Consider the following 20,531-nt stretch of genomic DNA (forward strand, 5'->3'; position numbering starts at 1 on the left):
TTCCATCTAGTTTGAACTGAATCAGCTCATGATCACTCGAACCAAGGTTGTCCCCTATCACCATTTCTTCTACGAGGTCCTCACTGCTCACCAAAACCAAATCTAAAATGGCATCCCCTCTTGTCAGTACTTCAACTATTTCCTCCAAACCTCATTTGTTTTACAGTCTACCACTGTCAAATAAGAGTGATACTCAGAGTTTACAGTCTACAGTTAGGCTGTGATGGCAGAGATCGTGAATTAAACTGTCCTCAGATATGCACGCAACCCTTGTTTATAGAACAGATAAAGGAAATATAAAATACCAAATAGAAAGAATGTAATATTTGGGCTTGTGAAGAACATGGGAGCTATCTGTATTATTTTTACGAATATTGTGTACCTGTTTATTTGATTATGATTACGTTTGCTACCTGATTTCTATGGATTAGCTCCTACAGGAGCTGACCGCACAGCAGAGATCAGAGCATGGCTTTACGTCAGTCAGTCACCAGTTTCTAACAGATAATACAAACAACCATCTGCTTTGAAGCCTATCCTTGACCTCCCTCGCAGTGGGGTGCATAAGCTGATTTGGTAATTTTCAGGACCTCTCCATCAGACAAAGGAACTTTGGAGGGACATAAAAAGGGGACCATAGAACAGGAAGAGAGTCTGCAGGAAAGCAGATGGAACCCCTGTCAACAGAAGCAGGAGTACCTAGGATAAGCTGGACTTCCCTAGGCTTTGAAGGAATACCAAGCTCTAGGCAAGACAATATGCGTGTAGGCCTGTCGTTTTAACCCTTTTCTCAGATTGCTATGCTACTATACATAAAATTTTGTTTTGAAAAAGCTGCTTTGAGTCACTGTTTACACCTACTGGCCACAGCTCCTGAAGAGAAGGCTCTTGCAGGTGCCAAACCCAATTGGGCCTGCTCAGGAATCACGGTAAGTAAACTGGGATGCTGGAGCCCAGAAACCCAGTCTGAGTCGGAGAATCATGGAATTCCACTCCCAGACAGAAGGCAAGGGCCCAGGGTCTGAGGGGTGTACTCTGGACAGATCTGTGAGGGGAAAAGGTAGAGTTTACATTAACTGTGACAATGCTGTTACAGCATGTCAATCGTGTAAACTAATTCAATTCAATCGCCACACTAAGATATTTGTACTGTACTCTAAATCTGCTCTCCTTCCCCTGCCCCATTAGAAGTTTTCTATCAACCTTCATAGTGTATTTAATCTTTGTAAAAACCAATGACCACTGGACAGCCCTGGAAATAGACTTCTAGTTACCTACAAAGCTGGTATTGCAAGGGCAGCAGCAGTACAGGCTTTCCACACCACCCTATTAAACGTGTCCCAACCACGACCTGAAGAAGTCATCTCTAGGCCTAAAGCAGGTGAGTTTTCACATCCATTCTACTTTTAGGCTCAGACTGTGAAAAAAGTGCCAATTAATGCCAAACTACATATTGCTTGCACTGTGAGCAAGTCTGAGACCAACGCATAAGGTAACCAAGAGCCATCACACACTGTATATGAACTGTTTCCAGTCCTTACCAACCGGAGCCGGCACAACACCTGGAATCAGTATGCTCCATCATCAAACCCCCAGTCATCTAGTCCAGTGGTCTCCAAAGTGGGGTGCGCAAGACGATCCACTGGGGGGCACAGCGGGAGGAGCATTGCAGGAGGAAAAAAAAGGGGGTGGGCGGACAGGGAGTGAGCAGGGAAGCTGACCCCACCCCACCCCACCGCTCCGGCAGGGCCACCCGGAACGCAGGGGCTGCATGGCCCTGGGCTAAGGGGGCCCCGGTCTGCAGCTCTAAAGCCCATTTCAGAATGCAGCCCTGAGTCCTCTGGCCCCCAGAGGAGCAGGGGCAGCCACGCAGCCAGCGGCCAGAAAGAAGCGGTGCTTTCCCCTTCAAATGTGGCTGGAGAGAAGCGGCGCTTCTCTCTGGCCACTGGCTGTGCGGCTGCCCCTGCTCCTCCTGAGTCCTCTGGCCCGGGCTCGCAGGTCCGCATTCCGAAAGGGGCTTTAGAGCTGCAGGCCAGGGCCCCAGGGCCCCCTTAGGGGCTGCAGGGCCCTGGGCTAAAGCCCCTGCGTTCCAGGTAGCCCTGCCTGGCAGGGCGCAGAGAGGGGGACAGATCCCAGAATCACGGCAATGGGGGCAGTGTTGCGCTGCACAGAGCCACCTGCACACCCCCTGCACCAAACAGGAGCTGCCCCAGGTAAGTGCTCTGCACCTCCTGGCTGCCCCAGCCCCGAGCCTCCTTCCACAACTGCACTCAGAGCCCTCCCACACCCTAATTCCTTCCCGCACCCCACTCTGAGCGCCCTCTCGCACCCTAAACCTAATCCAGACCTTCAAATCACTGTATCACAAAGTGTTAAACCAAGATTTTCAGAAATAATGAAGCATATTCAATCACATTGCACACTAAAAATATTGCTATTTTTTGAGAGCAAAAAGGTTTTTTGTAACATTAATAAATTTTTAAAATATTGTTTATTTCATCTTTATCTCATCCTTTAATTTTTATTTTTTGTGTATGTTTTATAATGTACATAATATATTAGTACAATAGTACATGTATATAATTTATACATAAATAAATATACATATATTGGGGGTGTGTGCTCAAAATTTTTTTTTTTTTTTTTTACTGATACGGGCATGCAATCAAAAATGTTTGGAGACCACTGATCTAGTCAATGATCTTGCCTTTTTTTCTGAAAGGGCAGAATATATTATTCTTCTAACTTCTACCTAAGAGAGAAACCTGAACTTCATCACCCTTAAATGCTCATCTCATTTATAAATGGGCTTATATGGCGGGTTGCCTATAACAGTAGGGGACTGGATTTAACAATCCAGAAGGGCCCTTCTAGTCCTATGTTCATTGAACAAATGTACAAAACCAAGTATGTTACAATGCAAAAAGTGAAACTAATACATCAAATAGAGAACCATTCAGGATTTCAGATGTGATTAGTTCATATATGTTTCTACTTCTCAGGGAGGTATTTGCTATATGATAATGGGTGAGGAAACAAGTTTAAGTGGATTTAACCACTTCTAGCCTGCTGGACATAGCTGACGTGGAGAAAAATGCATCAGATGCTTCTTCCAAGCAAATCACTTAATAGTGGAGGTGCTCCATTACTCTGTCAGAACTTCAAAATAAGAAGGTACCATATATTCTGTTTTAACGAAGGGGTTAAATGACATTTATTACCTCCCAATTTAACTTTCTAAAACAGTCAAGTGTAGCCTGAAAAGTGCATAACGGCACCGTACTAGTACAGAGACTGGAAACAAATAAAAGCTGTGGGGGGGCGGGGGGGATATTTGCCCTCTACAAAGAGCTGTACTGGCTCAGAACTCCACTTTAATTCCTGTCCCCCAGTAGGTAGAGGCATCAGTCAAGCTGGGTTAATGGGCTTCCAAAGAGTTTCCTTCTCCCTAACTTTTTTGTACTGGCATAACAAGTTTGTAAGCTGAGGGATTCCCACAAGACATTGTTATTTTCCTTTCCCTTGCTCCCTCTGAAACTCTCTGTAGAGAACTGCTTGCTGGTTTGGGGGTTTTCTGCTCCCTTTTGAGACAGAGACCATCTAGCACTACAGAACCAGAGGGATAGATGGAACCTCAGCTAAGGGGGCTTTGATATACTTCACTTTACGCAAGTATTAAGGAATATCAGCACTGATGTGATGTAATTAGCTTCAGGCACTCTAGGCACTAATTAGTTACTCTAGTACTGTCAAGGTTTGACTTGGTTGAAGTTATTAACATTTGGAAATAGAACACCAAATCAACTAGCAACCGGGTACCACAGAATTAAATAGCAGAAAGTACCAAAAATAGAAATTGGTACCTACCACTGCTTCTTGATAATAATAAGAACTACAATCCATCTGTTCTGAATTGGAGTATTGATGGCAAAGACTAATTCTTCTGTGAGACAGGTAGAAGAATATGGCACTAGTAAGACCAAGTATCTAATGGAAACTGTTTTTAAGATGAAGGCTGCATTATTTATTACTGTATTCATAGTTTGGTACATTATAAACTGATTTAGATGTGATTTTGTCTGAAGCTCCAGACAGCAGCATTCTTCAGCCATCCTGGGCCCGGGTTTGATCAATTCAGCTACTGATGGTGGCCTATGTAATTTTAAAACAAGAGTTTTTCATCTTTTTCATCCCCTCCACCTCCCACTCCACTATGTAGAAAGAGGGATTAGAGCACGGTCATTGTGAGAGGAAACATTTGTGGAACAGGTGTGATGTTATTGACATGAACTGTGAATGTATAGATCACTCTTTCAACCAAGGTCATACAGTGGCAGCAAATATTGTATAAAGGTTGTCATGTGAGGTCCATGAAGACAATGGATTTACTGGTTATAATTATGCTAGCTGTATGTGTGTATCATTTTTGTATTTGAAGTTATGAATATGGGCTATGTACTTGTATCTTAAATCTTTTTGATTCCAAATAGCCTCAGTGAAGCATTTGGTCAGCTTCTTGAGAATGGACTATTCTCAGTAAGTGCCCAGTCAAGAAACACTTAACTGACAATGAACTTTGGTAGATACCAATCCACATCTGAGCTTTCCTGGGAACTTCAAACTAACATGTAAACAATGGCATCGGCCTGTAAAGAACTGAGTCATGCATGGACATGTTACTTGTCTACGAGACTCGAAAATCCATCTTGCTGTGATTTTCCACAGTCAGAACAAAGGTGTGTCTTTTCACAGGGAGAGAATATAAAAGGCTACGGAAACTCCTCCATCTTGTCTTCAATCCTGCTTCTGACCTCTGGAAGAACTTTGCTACAAACTGAAGCTCTGAACAAAGGACTGAATGACCCATTCCAGCTGTGGATGTACTCCAGAGACTTGATTTGAACCTGCAATTTATTCCATCACTGCTACAAGCCTGAACCAAGAACTTTGCCATTAATGTATGTCATTGATTCCATTTAAACAATTTTAGCTCTCATCTCTATCTTTTCCTTTATGAATAAACCTTTAGATTTCAGATTCTAAACGACTGGCAACAGCGTGATTTGTGGGTAAGATCTAATTTGCATATTGACCTGGTTCTCCCGATCCCAAAGGACCCCCAGACCCTTTTCTCTTTTACTGGGATATTGGTTTTCATAACCATTCATCCTCATAACAAGTGGCACTGGTGCGGATACTGGGAAACAGGAGTGTCTAAGGGAATTGCTTGTATGACTTATGGTTAGCCAATGGGGTAAAACCGAAGTCTTCTCTGTCTGGCTGATTTAGTGTGCCTTAGAAGTGGAGAAACCCCAGCCTTGTGCTGTAACTGCCCTGCTCTAAGCAATTTGTCCTGAACCGATACTCTCAGAAGTGTTCCACCAAAGGCAGCATCGTTACAACAGGTAAATTAAAAAGGCATTTTAATGAGAAGAGGAGGAGAGGGTGAAAGGTCAGGAATTTGCTTTTTGCAGTTTTCTTCAACGCTTCTTGGGGCAATGCTTGGACCTGCTGTTATTATACAGAATTTTGAGAAATTAAAGATGTTGCTTGCTTACCAAGAAACAGGTAAAAAAAATATGGTTAACACGTGTGTACTCTTAACCAATCTTATCAACAGCTTTCCACAGACACAAATTAGTTAGCCCAACTTTTTCCCATTAACAATCTGAATATCCTCTCATAACACCATCAAACAGGAATAAATATTCACATAAATGGAGTTACACTGAGGTGACGAGAATTATATCTAGCTTTACAGTTTCTTAAAAAAAGTTACAAAGAAAAGTCACTGAGGAACCAAGAAGCATGTTTGAATTGCTTAGAAAAATTATAAAGAGTATTTACAGATTAAGCTCTACTGTTTATATTAAATGACCAAGAAGTGGGCTTTCATCAGTGAACACTCATGTCATCTTTCCTCTCACTTCAAAGAGAAAACAATCTTTTCATATATGCATAAAATTAATGCAATATAAATCATTTTATAACCAGGTAAGCATACATCTTAAACTAACCTCAGCAACTCTCTCCAGAAGAGGTTCCAGCCAGTGCTCATTGCATTCACAGTGACTGTCCAGGAATGTCAGTACTTTAGCCTGTGCTGCATCTGCCCCTCTGACACGGGAGCGCATCAAGCCTGGGGGGGCGGGGGAGGGGAGGAAATCTAAGTCATCACAGGAGGACGAATATCAACAGTAAAGAGACAATAACTAAGTGCTCTAAAATGTAATTAGTACTCCAATCCAGTCAGCCTGTTAAACAAGCCTAGCTATAAACCACCTGTTAGTGTAGATTTAGTGAAATGATGAGAGAATAAAATGACCATAAGTGACAAATTTCCAATCTGTTAAAGTCTGGTCTTCAGTTTTTGTACTTAACTTCAATTAGGTGTGATTTTCTACCAAAATAGTCATACTAGTGCAACCCCTGGTGCAAACACAGTATACTGGTCTAAATGGTGCTTTGATAGCATATCTTAATTCCCCTTCCCTTACAGTGATGACTATACTGGTATAAGTATCTTCACACCTGCATAACTCCATCCCACTAGGAAGCTGTACTGCTTTAAACTATATTGGTATAGTTAAGTGGTATAACTTGCATGCTTAGACAAGCCCTAACTTTCCCAATAACTTGCTGTAGTGGTTCCTGTCCCAGGCAGTGGTAGATTTGCAAAAGGGGACACCATTGCCAAAACTCTCCCCTTCCCTTTTACCTTATGACGACTCCTTGAGCACACTTTCTGCTCCTCCCTCTTTGATTGCTTCTAGTTTGGCATCTGCCCCTCTCAACTGCATCAAAACTGTTCTCACAAAACTAGGGCTTTTTATTGCATGTTTAAGCATCTTCTCCATTTCCAATCCTCTATTCCTTGGGCTTCTGTGACCGTCTTCTCTGGTGGTCCTCCTACTTGGCTGACCACTCCAAAAGAACTTTTGATGAACACACTTCTCCCCTTCCCCCAGAGTAAGTCCCAGGGAGATTTACCCTTGGTTCCCTCCTTTTTATCTTCTCTTCTACTATTGCTAACTGAGTGATCTCCTCAGTTCCTATGGTCTCTTACCATATCTACGTTAACAACTCAGATCTCTCTCTCTGCCCCCAACTTCTCCCCATCGGTCTCATTTCTCAACCAACGTCTCACCTCTTACTTAAATTAAACACAGTAAATACTGAACTTCCTAACTTACCATGTCTTCATCACTGTTTACAATACATTGTTTCACTGTTGTTCAAGATCACAACCCTGGGATTATATCCTTCCTTCTCTACTTAGACTCCAGTTCCCATCAAATCTTGCTGCTTCTCCATCTACAAATGTTCTAAAATCCACCCTTCCTCTCCATCCTCACTGCCAAAAGCCTCATTCAAAAGCATAACTCTGTCATATGGACTACTGCAAACTTTTCCTCTCAGGCATTCCCAGCTCATCCTTCCCTTCCTTCAGGCTGACATTCAGCAGCTAATGAAGTCCCATTCACAATGTCTTTCTACATGAAGTTTAAAAACACCTCATCCTCACTTTTAAGGCTCTACCCTGCTTACATTTCATCTCATTTTTCCCCACCTCGCCCTCTGTGCTCTGACCATGATCACACCTTGTTGCTTTCTTTGCCTCCTTCCCACTCTCACCTACATACTTTTTGTTTGCTTGTTTTTAAATAATTGCGCCCTCCATGTAGAACATCCCACTGGGGCACCAACCATCTTCATTCTTCTCTTTCAAGTCCCTTTTCCCAAAATACAACCTTTGGATTTTGCTTGCATTAACTTCCACTTCCAGGATATCTTCTCTACTCTCTTGCACTATGCCTGAAAAATATCAGGCTTTCCAATTTCCTTGCTCTGACTCCTTTTTGTTTTAACTCATCCCCTCATTTTCCTATCTTTTTCCTTTGTCCATCTTCACGTTCTGCTTTTCTGATTTCTTATGTTACACTTCATTTCTCTTATCATTGCTCCTCTTAAGTTTTAACGTTCAGATCAGTAAGGTATCAATTTAGTACAATAGAATTTACTTTCTATATTTGTTCTGTACATAATAGTAACATGCTTTTGATGAAAACAAAATGTTAAAATGTTTTCAATGCATTGTTTTTTGTCTATGTGCTCTTTGTAAACTTGTATATGGTTGTACATTTAGATAAAAAAATAAAATCTTAATAAAAAACCAGACTACTTGTTCTTCAGGGCAAGAATCATATCTACCCTCTAAAGCACCATGCAAAATGTATCCACTCCCATTAATTGTTCATAAATTGTTTTTCTGGGACACGCATCATTAGTAAAAGATTTGAGAGTCAAATTATGTCTTCGGTTACACTTGTGCAATCCTGCTCTCTAGATGTATGAAGCAAAAAGAATTTAGCTCACCCTCTAAGTACTGTGAAGAGTTAAACACACTTTAAAATATTTACTATCACACTAAGATCTCTACTTTAAATCAGTTTTCCAGTGACAATTATCTTGTTCTATCTTATTTTAAATGCAGTTATGATCTGAAAAACGCACCCTCTTACTCAATAGATCCCACTCAGTGTTCTAAGTCATCAATGCTTTTTTCCTGACAAAGTATTGCTCACAAGCAAAGTCCAAACAATATATTCAAGCACTGTATACCCAGCAGAATGGAAATTCTTGCGCTAAATATACCTTTAATTATACAATGTCAAGTGGTTTCACGGGTATCCATTCCTAGTCTTGGACAATCTCTTATAATTACTTACACATCCAATAATTCTAGCTGCCCCAGAGGCAAGACTGGCAGTCTCATAGGCAAATATTTATAAAAGTGAATAAGGACATGTCTGATAGTTCACTCTCAGCTAGAGTAGCTGTCAACCTCACAAAGTTACATCAATAAACAGCTGTAGGACAGTCTCCCATGTCTTTAAACCCCATATTCAAAAAGCTGCTGTCTGAAGGGCTCCCATGCTGTGAAGCAAGAGACTAGTGTGCAATGTCAAGGGGAAGAAAGAGCAAGACGGGAGAGAAGTGTCTGAATCAGAATGGAAAGTTATCTTATTTACACACCTAAAAACATTACTTTTTATTTGTTGCATTACTAATCCACGTATACTTTTTTGCACAAAGAGATACAGAATACATAGCACATATTTAAAATATTTCAAGTTTGCTGTTAACAAAAAGTAACTATAGGGCCTAAAATCCAAGGCATTTTCCCCTTCCCAAAGTAATTTTACAAAAAACACACCTTCTCGACGATCATTTCGAAGAACCCGCACTTTCTCAATTTTCCCCAACAGAGCACCATCCTCAGCTGGATGAGACATGAATCAAATAAGTGATATGCAACTTGACATAATTAAAAGCAATCATAAAATTAGCTGTTTACCAATGAAAAGCAAAATATTCAAGTTTCAAAATATTTACAGTGTAATATACTTATAAATTAATAAAAAGGTAAAATGAATCTCTCGTTTTGTCACAAATAGGTGAAAAATTATTCAACTGAAAAACTGAGCTTGCCTTAAGTTTTGCAATATTTCTGATGTGATGAATTTCTAATGTGCCACAAAATGCATGTTCCTGTAAATTAAAGGTATCCTGCCAACTTTATTTTAGGCATAACGTTTTGCAGAAATAGGTTTTTACAATATATAATTAAAATAACTGATTTCTCTTTGAACATTTTTTTAAAAGGCATTACGTCTCTGCAGTGCCTATAACCCAAACTTCGCAGTATCCTGCTAATATATGTGAACTCACCAGTGAAATGAAGTAGATGCTGATTTGTAATCAGAATTTATACTGACTGGCCTAATTTCATTGTCCAAGGTGTCAGCTCCCTTGTAAAGCAGTGATATTAAATCGCTGGTACAAATACCAGAAGTTTATAAATAAAAACGTTAATACTACGGTAAGCTCTTTCTCCTGTTTGAGCTACACCCAGCAAGACGTGATTAAAAACTACATATTGCACGTTTCTTCATAGTTAAATGGCAATGACAATAATTCTGACAGAACTAAGATCAAATACGGAACCTGAAACTCCAAACTCCAAGTCACATCAGTAAGTATATTGAAGGCTCAGGCCCCACCATAGTACTTACGATCATTGCTGTAGTCATCCACCAGTATGATTTCTTTGATAAGATGTGATGGGCTTTTTTTAAGCACACTGAAAAAAGAGAAGTCAGATAACTAAGTAAGGTTCACCTTCCACATTACAGTTATGAGAATGACTTGCAGGGCAACAGGATCTCTCTTTGTATACCTGACAACAGTTCGAAGTAAAGCAGATCTGGCTTCGTTGTGGAAGGTGATCACTACACTAGTGGCTGGCAGGTCTATCCGCCATTGTTTCCGCTGACACCTAAAGACAAAAAACCCTGTAATTTAAACTCATAGTACTCACATTGCAAAGAACTCCATAACGAAGCTGTTACCAGTAAAGTTAATGTATGTCCTACCATACATCTACCTTAAATATTCTTCAGAAGATTGAAATACTTGGCTCTTGTGAGTAACATTTGTGATGGGGCAAGGCCAGATGGCTACAGTAAAGTACTGAGAAACAGGTATGTTAGCCCCAGGCTAAACAAATCCCTAGTATCCTGGTAACCAAATGGCAGTTGCTCCAGGTTAATCAAGGCACCTGGGGCCAATTAAGATCTTTCTAGAAGGCAGTGGAGATAGCTACTTTAATTAAAAACTGCGCCAATCAGGCAGGCTATCGGGCACTGGGGTTTAAAGGGAGCTCATCCATCAGGCAGCGGAGGAGCCTGAGAAGAGAGGGTGTCATGTAGACTGGGAGCAAGAGGCACAAGGGGCTGAGAGTACGAAGGTGTGTGCTGGAAACTAAGGGTACAAGGTTATCAGACATCAGGAGTAAGATCTGTGGTGAGGATAAGAAAGGTGTTTGAGGAGGCCATGGACAGTACCCAGGAGTTGGTAGCTGTTAACAGTGAGTACTATAGAAGCTGAATCCAAGGGCCCTGGGCTGGAACCCAGAGTAGAGGGCGGGCCCGGGTTCCCCCTAAACCTCCCAACTCCTGATCAGACACACGAGGAGTTGATCCAGACTGTGGGAAAGATCACTGAGGTGAGCAAATCTGCCAAGAAGCGCAGGACCCACCAAGGTAGAGGAGGAACTTTGTCACACATTAGAATAAAGTAATTTCCTCTTTCTGACAATTCTGGTAACTGCTCTAAGCAGAGTACTTTGTTTATAGTTCACAAAGTTATAATAGCTATGTGCTGGCCATATTCAAGGACTAGGTAAGCCTCTCCAACCAGTGACAAAAGGGCTTCAATTTGATTTGCTATGAGCCCACAGATAACCCTTTATTAAAAGTATTTATTCAGTACTTTGTATTTCAGAGTAATTTATTGAGGAACCATTTGAAAGCATGTGATTTTTACAATTACTTAAACAACAGGTTTCAAGTATTCACCTTTCTCTGTCAAAATGCACACAAAGATATCTAGAGTTTTCAGGGATGCATAGCAATGTATCTGACAAGTGTAGATGTATGTTTATGCTACTATCAATGCTTGGTAAAAACTAAGAATTGACATGCAAAGGCTGCGATGTACACTGTGCAACAGTGACAAGCAAGGCAGAACAAGCAGATGGCTGAACAAGTTGGAGCTCTTTTGTCACTGGAGACGTTACAGCTGTTGCCTGAATTAGGCCAGCATGCAAACATTCTGACATTTAACTGTTTTGTTGCCTCATCACTTTAGCAGATCATATGGGAAAGGTGCTGAAAGTGAAATCCACTGGGAGAAGGGAAAACAGAAGATAAGGAAAGAAGGCAGAAATAATGATGGTCCTGAAGATGAGCTTACTTTCCCAGCAAGTGATTGAATGCAACAATAAAGTACTGAATGAATGAATTAAATAAATAAAAGATGGGGAAAAGTGATGTAGTACTCAATTTTCAAATGGCAATATTGCTTAAGCACAGCAGGAAACTGCTTTGAAACCTTCTTGTGAAGCTGCTGTATGCATATAAAATTTTATTCAAGTTGTGAGTTCAATTTTTTAAAAAAGCTGGTAATTTAAAATTGGCATTTCAGACTACTGCTTGTGGCAACAACTTGATTGAAGAGCAGCATTAAGTAACATTTTAGCCCCTTAACCATATTTTATACATATACACACACAATAGTTAGGCTAGATAAAAATTCAATACTATTTCCAGGAAATAAATAAAAAAAGAGGACACACTTTCCCATAAAATATTTTAACTCAATAAGTAACTGAAAAACAAATTAGAAGTTTTATCTGACCAAGTCTTCCATTTTCTTTTAACGTGTTTGTTCCCTTGCAAAGGTGATAAGGCACTTTTCAGCTGAGCAGTTCGTTTTGTACTACTAGCATTGCAATCCCTGATGAATAAGATTAAATGGCAATTACATTTAAAAAAAGAGATAGATCAACATAATTAGAAAATACTACTGATGATCTGGGTAGAACTGGATCTGATCTTGTCCTTGAACTGTAATACATTACAAATCTTTAAGTTCTTTGGTTCTGGGAAATCTGATTTTCTCTAATGCCTAAAATCCAATATCAGAATTTAAGGGTGAACATATTCATTCCTCAAAGGTCCTCTTTTGCTATATTTGACTTCAGTGCAATGGTGCTTAAAAAAGCTCTTTATAATACTTAGAACCTGGATAAGTACATCTAAATACAAATAGTTAAATAAACCTCTTAAAAATTAGAGTGTTTAAAGGGCTGCATTCTTATTGCTTGGGACTGGGTGCTCAATTTCACGCTCAGTCCCTCACTTTCAACATCCAGTTCCATGTACAGTACAGTGCCCGCCACCTAGGAGACCTGGTCTTGCTCACAAATATGATCTTCTATGTAATTGTAAAAATCTATATTTTAGTATTCTAAAATTCAGAATGTGAAAAACAAGATTAGCTGTGAAAGGATATTCATGCAAACAAGCACACAATATAATCCTTCTAAACAGTGATAGTGGTAGGGTAGTCCATCTAACAACTAACTTTTCATCAAATCTAAATGGGTTTAGAGTTTAATCTAGAAAAGACCAAATCCCAAAATGCTTAATCCCCCACAGGACCCCATAAGAAATTAAGCTGCTTAAAAATCTCATTGGCAATACATTTGAAAAATACTATCAATTATTGTGTATTTGTTCCCTTCCGAAGTTAACAGAGCAAGAGAAAGCCTCACTTTAGAAGAGATCCTATGGTATGTATCACAAAAGGTCTAGGGAACAAAAAAAAGAAGTGATCCATGTCCACGTATAATGATGCACACTAGTCTTAGTGACTTCATTTCCTCTGATGTCCTTTTAATTAATATTAAAAGCCGAGTGTTTTAAAGTAAGGTTTCTCAACCTTTCCAGACTACAGTACCCCGTTTAGGAGTCTGATTAATCTTGCATATCCCAACTTTCACCTCACTTAAACTACTTCTTACAAAAATCAGACCTACAAATACAAAAGGGTCACAAACACACTATTACTGAAAAATTGCTTACTTTCTCACTTTACCATATAATTATGAAATAAATCAATTGGAGTATAAATATTGTACTTACATTTCAGTGGACAGTATATAGAGCAGTATAAACAACTCATGGTCTGTATGATATTTTAGTTTGTACGGATTTGGCTAGAGCTTTTTATGTAGCTTCTTGTAAAACTAGGCAAATATCTAGATGAGCTGATATACCCCCAGAAGACCTCTGCGTACCCTGGTTGAGAACCACTGTTCTAAAGCACACAGAAATATGCAGCGTTGGTAGCCATGACTAGCTGCACCATCAGCTAGTAACAAGCTCAGCACATCTAAGCAATGTTTTGTCTGAATATACAATCAAACCCACTTAAGGGGAAAAARAAAAAAAAAAAAAAAAAGATTCCTACCTAAATGTTTTAAAAAAAAAAGATAATCTGCCTGCATAAAAGCATTCTCCACATCTGAGGACATGAGAGTCAATGACACACACATAAAACTCGGCAAGTTATAAATATTTATGGAATGGAGAAGCAAGCAGCAGTGGCTAGAGCTGCGAAAGCTTCCGCCTTTCCCACGTATAAAAGGCCCCATCTACACTAAATTTCAGTGTTAACAACTCCAAATCCCTAGCACATGATAGCATGAAACACACACACACACACACACACACACACACACAAAGTGCTTCCAGTGGTACACAAATATTCACAAAACAGTTGTGATTACAAATCAAGGCTATGGCCATCAAGCCTTGAAGGTCTACACTGCCGCTGGGAACTAGCCTTCCAGCCAGGCAGATAGATTTGCATTAGAGGGGCTCGAGGTAGGACAATAAAAATAGCAGCATGGATGATACTCCACAATGAATCAGGCTGGCCACCTGAGCTCAAATCCAGAAATCTGGGTAGGACTAAGTCAGATAGCTACCTCAAGCCTTCGCTGGTGCAGCAACGTCCATTGCTGTTTTTAGTGTGCACTAGCTCAAGCCCTGTTAGCACAAGTCTGTCTGCCCAGGCTGGGAGGCTTGCTCCCAGCTGTAGACAGGCTCTAATTGAACTGTTGTCTATCTAGATTTGCAGAGCCAGGTTTGGTTTCGTGACTCAGAATCTATTGCTGTTCATGGTCTGTAGAGTGACAGTGAAATTGGATATCACATTAATGTCCATTGTGGGGTTAGAATACCATGTCTCTTTGTCCACTCCAGAAAAGTGAAGACTTACTAAAATCTTAACGCTTGTTTTCACCCCATCTAAACATCCATGCAGGATCCAGCCAAAGTGATACACCAAGGCTTGGATCACCAGGAAGTTGGAGCCTTCTTTGTGAAGGTATTGACTTAATGGGGTAAGCCCAGAATGGGCATCTTGGTATTGTCTATAGCACCAGTGCAGTTCAAAAAGTCCAGCTGTTCTTCAATAAAACTGGAACTTCCATTGGCAGCTGCACGGCACATCTGAAAGCCAGGCTACTAATTTACCGTATATAATCATTCATAAGCCACATTTTTTTTTTTTTTAAGTAAAAAAGGGAAGCACCAGAGAAGGGGGTCGGCTTATGAACGGACATAGAGGGGGAGAGATGGGACACAGCCCCTGTCCCCAACAGAGGGAGCAAGGAACATGCTACGGCCATGCCACCCCGTCTGGTCCGCTGGAGCAGGCTGCGGCCACGCTGCCCAGCTTGCCAGAGCAGCTCCAGCCACGTCGGAGACATCCTCCCCTGGCCCTCCCCAGATAATGTGGGAAGGGATGGGGAGACTGGGGGGGTCCCAGGCTAGGAGTGGGGTCATATGTGTGTGTGTGGGATCACATGAGTTACTCTCCTGACTCCAAGCTTCTCCCCCCCCCCCCCCAAAAAATTTCCGCACCACTTGCTGTCCCAGCCCACCAGGGTAAGCAGCTGGCATGCCGGACACTTTGTTTACTTTGGTTTACCTCTGTGCCTGCCGACCCTCAAGGTAAACAAACCATCTCGACCTACCAGCAGCTTATCCTGATGGCCCGGGAGCCAAAGTTTTCTGACCCTTGAATTATAGGGTTGGCTTATGAACGGGTTATAAATTTTTTTCCATTTTTACTTATCCATCTTGGAGGGGTCGGCTTATAAACAAACAAGCTTATGATCGAGTAGATATGGTAAATGCCTAATTTTTACACGTGTTTGACAATGGGGGGGGGAGGGCGGTAATGAAGTTCTCTTTTATTAAAATCCTATGTACATTTATATGCCAAATATTAGAGGTGTAGCCGTGTTAGTCTGGATCTGTAAAAGCAGCAAAGAGTCCTGTGGCACCTTATAGATTAACAGCCGTATTGGAGCAGGAGCTTTCTTGGTATTCACCCACAGGACTCTTTGCTGCTTTTATATGCAAATTACACACAACTCTCTGGCTCTCAGCAGGTTGCCAGCAGGACCCGAGCATTACAAAAATTGCGTACCACTGACCTCAACACTGTGAATGGTCCTACCAGTACAGGCTCACAACACAGTCTCTTAAAGGTTCCATATGCTGAAAATTAAATCTGCTGTCATGCATTTTATTTTTTGGCCCAAAGCAACTCAAATGGATTAGATATCCTAACACTACAACTAGTATTACCAAAAACAGCATTAACCTGCTCCTTTTTAACTAGTATAAACGTATCTCACTTTAATGACCCTGAGTCTGTTCTATATGCCAGTGAATCATGAAGTTAACATTCAATAACATGTAGTAGGATTTGAAAATTTAACATTTAACTTAATTTAGTTGTTGCACTTTTTGCAAATGAGGAAATTTGAACCAGAATATATCTTATGAAATGTCCAAGTTATTTGATGCAGAGAAGTTTCTTGCCTTGAAAAAGGTAAGCTTGGGAATAAACTCACTCCTATTTTGAGGGAGAATCCAAGGCTCCAAATTTGAACTACCGAATAATGATCTGAAAGAATTTGCCTATTGTATATTTTAAATGTGACCTATTTATATTTCTCATTCTATATTCAAAAAGTACTGTAATTTTGGGAACGATATTATATTCTTCATGCATAAAGTGTTTGAATTCCTGCTTTAAGCGCAAAACTCAACTCAGCCTTAGCCATGGAACCACAAACAGTGTTTGCAAAATAGGATGACACTGCGGTTGTGCTCAAGATGCACATCTTGCCACTCCACTGTCAAGAACTTTGTAGAAAGCCTTTTTTTTGGTTGGACTTCCCAAAAAAAAAAAGTCTGATCAACAGCCAATTTCCTAACATCTTTATAAACATATTTGGGCACAGTCAAGTGCTATAAATTAAAAATGTCAAGTCACTTCAAAGACTACTAAAAAGGATGCCATCAGAAGTGTGGTAAGGCACAGAAATTTTTTTAAGCTTTCAAAATGTTAAATTTTAAACTAAGGGCTGAAATTTAAAAGCTGTATCTGTCATGGAAGTTACTGTGATGTAACAATGCTGAGCGCTAACCACAGTAACTTCGACTGTACAGAGGCATCCACCATGATATTAACACAGTTACTGTCACTGAGGGGCCATCCAAGCCTATCACTGTATGAGCACACTTGATATCACGCGGATAGTTTAAAATAAAATCAATCAGATCCTCTCAGTGTTGCCTTCCATTTGTCCTAGGACACTTCTATCTAAACCAGAGGTGGGCAAACTACAGCCCGCGGGACCGTCCTGCCCGGAGAGGCTAGTCTCCGGCCCCTCCCCCGCTGTTCCTCCTCCCCCGCAGAACCACGCTGCCGTGCGGGCAGTGCTCTGGGTGGTGGAGCTGCGCGCTCCTGCCAGCGTGGCAGCCAGACATGCTGCTCTGCATGGCATGGTAACTGGGCCGGGGTATAAGCGGTGGGGAGGCCTAGGGGGGTAGGGCAGTCAGGGGACAAGGAGCAGAGAATGGTTAAATGGGGTGGAGTTTCTGGGGAGGGCAGTCAGGGGACAGGAAATGGGAGGGTTGGATAGGCATGGGGTTCCAGGGGGCCTATCAGTGGGCGGGGGTGTGGATGGGGTCAGGAAGTCAGGGGGCATTGGATAAGGGGTGGGGTCCCAGGGGCGGTTGGGGCAGGGGGTCCCGGGAAGGGGCAGTTAGGGGACAGAGCAAGGGGGAGGGTTTGGGGATGAGTCAGGGGTGACATATAGTGGGGGGAGAGAGGGGGGGCCCTCAGGCCAAAAAGTTTGCCTCATCTCTGTCTAAATACTCTCCTCCACCTCCATATCTAATTTCACACCTTATGACTAAAGAAAATAACTTTTTGGAAACTTGTAATTCCTCTAACACCCTAGAATGTAAGAAGATGGAAGTTTTGTGTGCTGGTTAAAATGCCTAGTTATTTTAAATAAATGTTCAAATAGAGCTTGAATATATCTACAAAGCCTAATCAAAAGCAGTTTTTAAACGTTCATTTTTTACAAAAATTAGGAAGTAAAGACATGAGATAAGATATTAACAGCTTATTCAGAGAAAATACACTACTTTCACCCAAATCACCTGCAATTTAGCTGGAGCCAACATGACACTCTGTGACACAAACTCAGATCTTAAAAACATTTTTCTTTCTCGGTCTGTCGCTCTATCAAATATTTCAAATCACTTTTCCGTTTCCAGGCTGGTGCCGTGATGATCTTTGCGCAAGTTAAAAGCAAAAAAGACTCACTTTCTTTGACATAATATGGAAACTGCACAGAGCAGTCAGTGGATGCTATTTTAAGAACTATTTTAAAAAAAACCTAATTTATAGAGGTACTGTCAATTTTTGTTCTAATGCAAGCTACACGTGATACGCAAAATACAGAAGCAGCCCTTTCCCAGGAGCACCTTCCTTGTTGGCTTCCTGTTCCCTGGACCCTTCTAACTCTCCCCAGAGTAGGACCGTCCTTACAGGATGATTTAGTGCAAGTGATCAAACAGACCTACACATCCTGCATACAGTCAACATATGGAGTTCAACAGCAAAGGAAACCATTATGAGAAATTCTTTCAATCCACCTCAACAAAAACTAGGTGCTACAGAGCTTTCCAATCAGTAGATCTCAAAACATTCCACAAAGGAAGGTATCAGCTCCATTTTGCAGACGGAGAAACTAAGTATATCATACTTCTACTCTAGCCAGGTCCAAAGGATACTAGCATCACAATTCAACACAAAAGGAGGAACTCGCCAAAATACCCATTACCCAATAAGCTCACTGAAATTATAACAAGATAGGGGCTGAGGTTTTATGCTTTAAAATGGAAGTGCAGTGTTGAAACAGATGCAAGATTAGATTTCTCACGCATTAAAGCGTACCTCAAAAAGGCTAATAAAAGGCCATCTCTTTACAACTGCTCAATATGCTGTAGGCAAGTTCCTCTGCTTTACTGAGCCCTAGTCTACACTACAAATTTATGTTGCTATAACCGCACTGCTCTGGCATGTGGAAATCTGCACCCCTCAGCAACGCAGTTATACCAACCTAACTCCTAGTGTAGACAGTACTATGTGGATGGGAGGGCTTCTCCTGTTGACATAGCAACCACTTCTCAGGGAGGTGGAGTACCTGCGCTGATGGGAGAAACTCTCCTGTCAGCATAGGTAGCATCTTCATTAAGCACTACAGTGGCACAGCTGCACCAATGCAGCTACACTGCTGAAAGGGTAGACAAGCCCTCAATCCTTTCCTGGCAGCAAAGGAAACAAATACTGAATTCTTCTTGCTTTCCAGAATGATTAACATTAGATATACAAGACTTTCTTCTAATCAGCATGCCTATCACAAGTGAGAGGAAATTCCAGGTTGCTATAGAATTTGTAGTTACAAATCATTTAAGAAAACAAAATGTGATGCCAATCCCTTCCCCATCCCCCTCTCTGCTGTCTCTCCTAGCTACTCCCATCTTCAAAGCACTGCCATGTTTAACTAACCTAACTACTTCATATCTGTATTATCTAACCTACTTATGATTGACTCCATTAATTATAATACTTTTGGCACTAAGTACATTTTTTCAAGAGCTACAATTAAGCCAGGTGGATTGTTTCATTTTGTTTTTCTCAAGTTATTGAAGAGCCCCACATTGTGAATGACTAATGCTTTAATCTTGATTAAATAGCTTGCAACGACATTGCTTACACTGTAGTTAAAGCAAAAAAAAAGTCTTCAGAAATCAGGAAAGTGGTCTGCAAGTTTTTATTCTGAAATGAAATAACTACCTTCACACTTTTTTTTACACACATAAAAAGCTACAAAACAAAGGGTGCCCAAACAAATGTGTTTGATATAAAAACAGTGTTTTGAACACTTGATAAAAACAGTTTTTAAAGTCTAAAATTAAACATCACCCCTTTAAAAATCCATTTAATGCACAACCCTGGGGGAGGGGGAAGTGCTCTCATTATTTCTTCCTTTAAAAAGGCAGTAAGTTTGAGGGCCTCTTTTTCTTAAGGCTGTTTCATTATGGTACATAGAAAGTGTATTAGATCAATTGTTAACATGTAAACTTTCTTCTGTATTTCACTTTACTTTCAAGATGTTCCTGCCACACAGTTTTTTAAAAAAGGCTTTATTGTATTATTGAAGAGATGTGCTTAGTTGTACTGAGAAGAAAGTAACTTACTTGTGCTTTTCATGATCTTTGACACCCCAAATGCAGACAGAGGCATCAGATTTTAGGCTTCACTCAAGAATTAAGAGTCCATTAGCTCCTGTACCAGCATGGAAGTCCTTCTCTTGGCCCTGCCTCTCAGCAGGTGTTTGTATGCTGCAGGGAACTGCCCATGTATTCCTGACGGGCTCACTGGTGGGCGCAACAGTATGGGTTGAGAGGCCTCAGGCTGAATAGAACTCAGGGAGTAAACCTAACAGCATTAAAGAAAGGGAGAAGGCTTGGGCTGAAATTTGTTGTAGGGCAGAGGACGACTCTTACTAAGTGTCTGTAAAGCACTTAACACAATGGAACTATGATTTCAGTTGGGGTCTTGGACGCAAACAGTTATTTGTTTCTTTGTAAATAAAGCCAATCATCATGAAGGGGATGAGCTTTGGCCTTTTACAGGGTGTGGGCTGTGTTTTGGAGAAGTGTGGGAAAGCCATCTGTTCA

The 20,531-nt window shown here is 40.9% G+C and overlaps 1 protein-coding gene and 1 long non-coding RNA gene across 3 annotated transcripts in view; one reads left to right on the forward strand and one right to left on the reverse strand.

Moving 5' to 3' along the window:
• Window positions 1-20,531, forward strand: part of LOC142046593 (uncharacterized) — a 782,351-nt gene that overhangs the window by 395,706 nt on the left and 366,114 nt on the right. The window lies entirely within an intron of this gene.
• Window positions 1-20,531, reverse strand: part of GALNT2 (polypeptide N-acetylgalactosaminyltransferase 2) — a 166,117-nt gene that overhangs the window by 48,126 nt on the left and 97,460 nt on the right. For both annotated transcript variants that reach the window (XM_075064141.1, XM_032806386.2), the window contains exons 4-7: window positions 10,241-10,339; window positions 10,077-10,144; window positions 9,218-9,283; window positions 6,018-6,139 (exon numbers count right to left, since the gene is read on the reverse strand). In XM_075064141.1, coding sequence (XP_074920242.1) covers window positions 6,018-6,139; window positions 9,218-9,283; window positions 10,077-10,144; window positions 10,241-10,339 — 355 coding nt within the window. The remainder of the gene's footprint in view (window positions 1-6,017; window positions 6,140-9,217; window positions 9,284-10,076; window positions 10,145-10,240; window positions 10,340-20,531) is intronic.

The sequence above is a fragment of the Chelonoidis abingdonii genome, chromosome 3 (genome assembly GCF_003597395.2).
Source record: "Chelonoidis abingdonii isolate Lonesome George chromosome 3, CheloAbing_2.0, whole genome shotgun sequence".
Lineage (NCBI taxonomy): Eukaryota > Metazoa > Chordata > Testudines > Testudinidae > Chelonoidis > Chelonoidis abingdonii.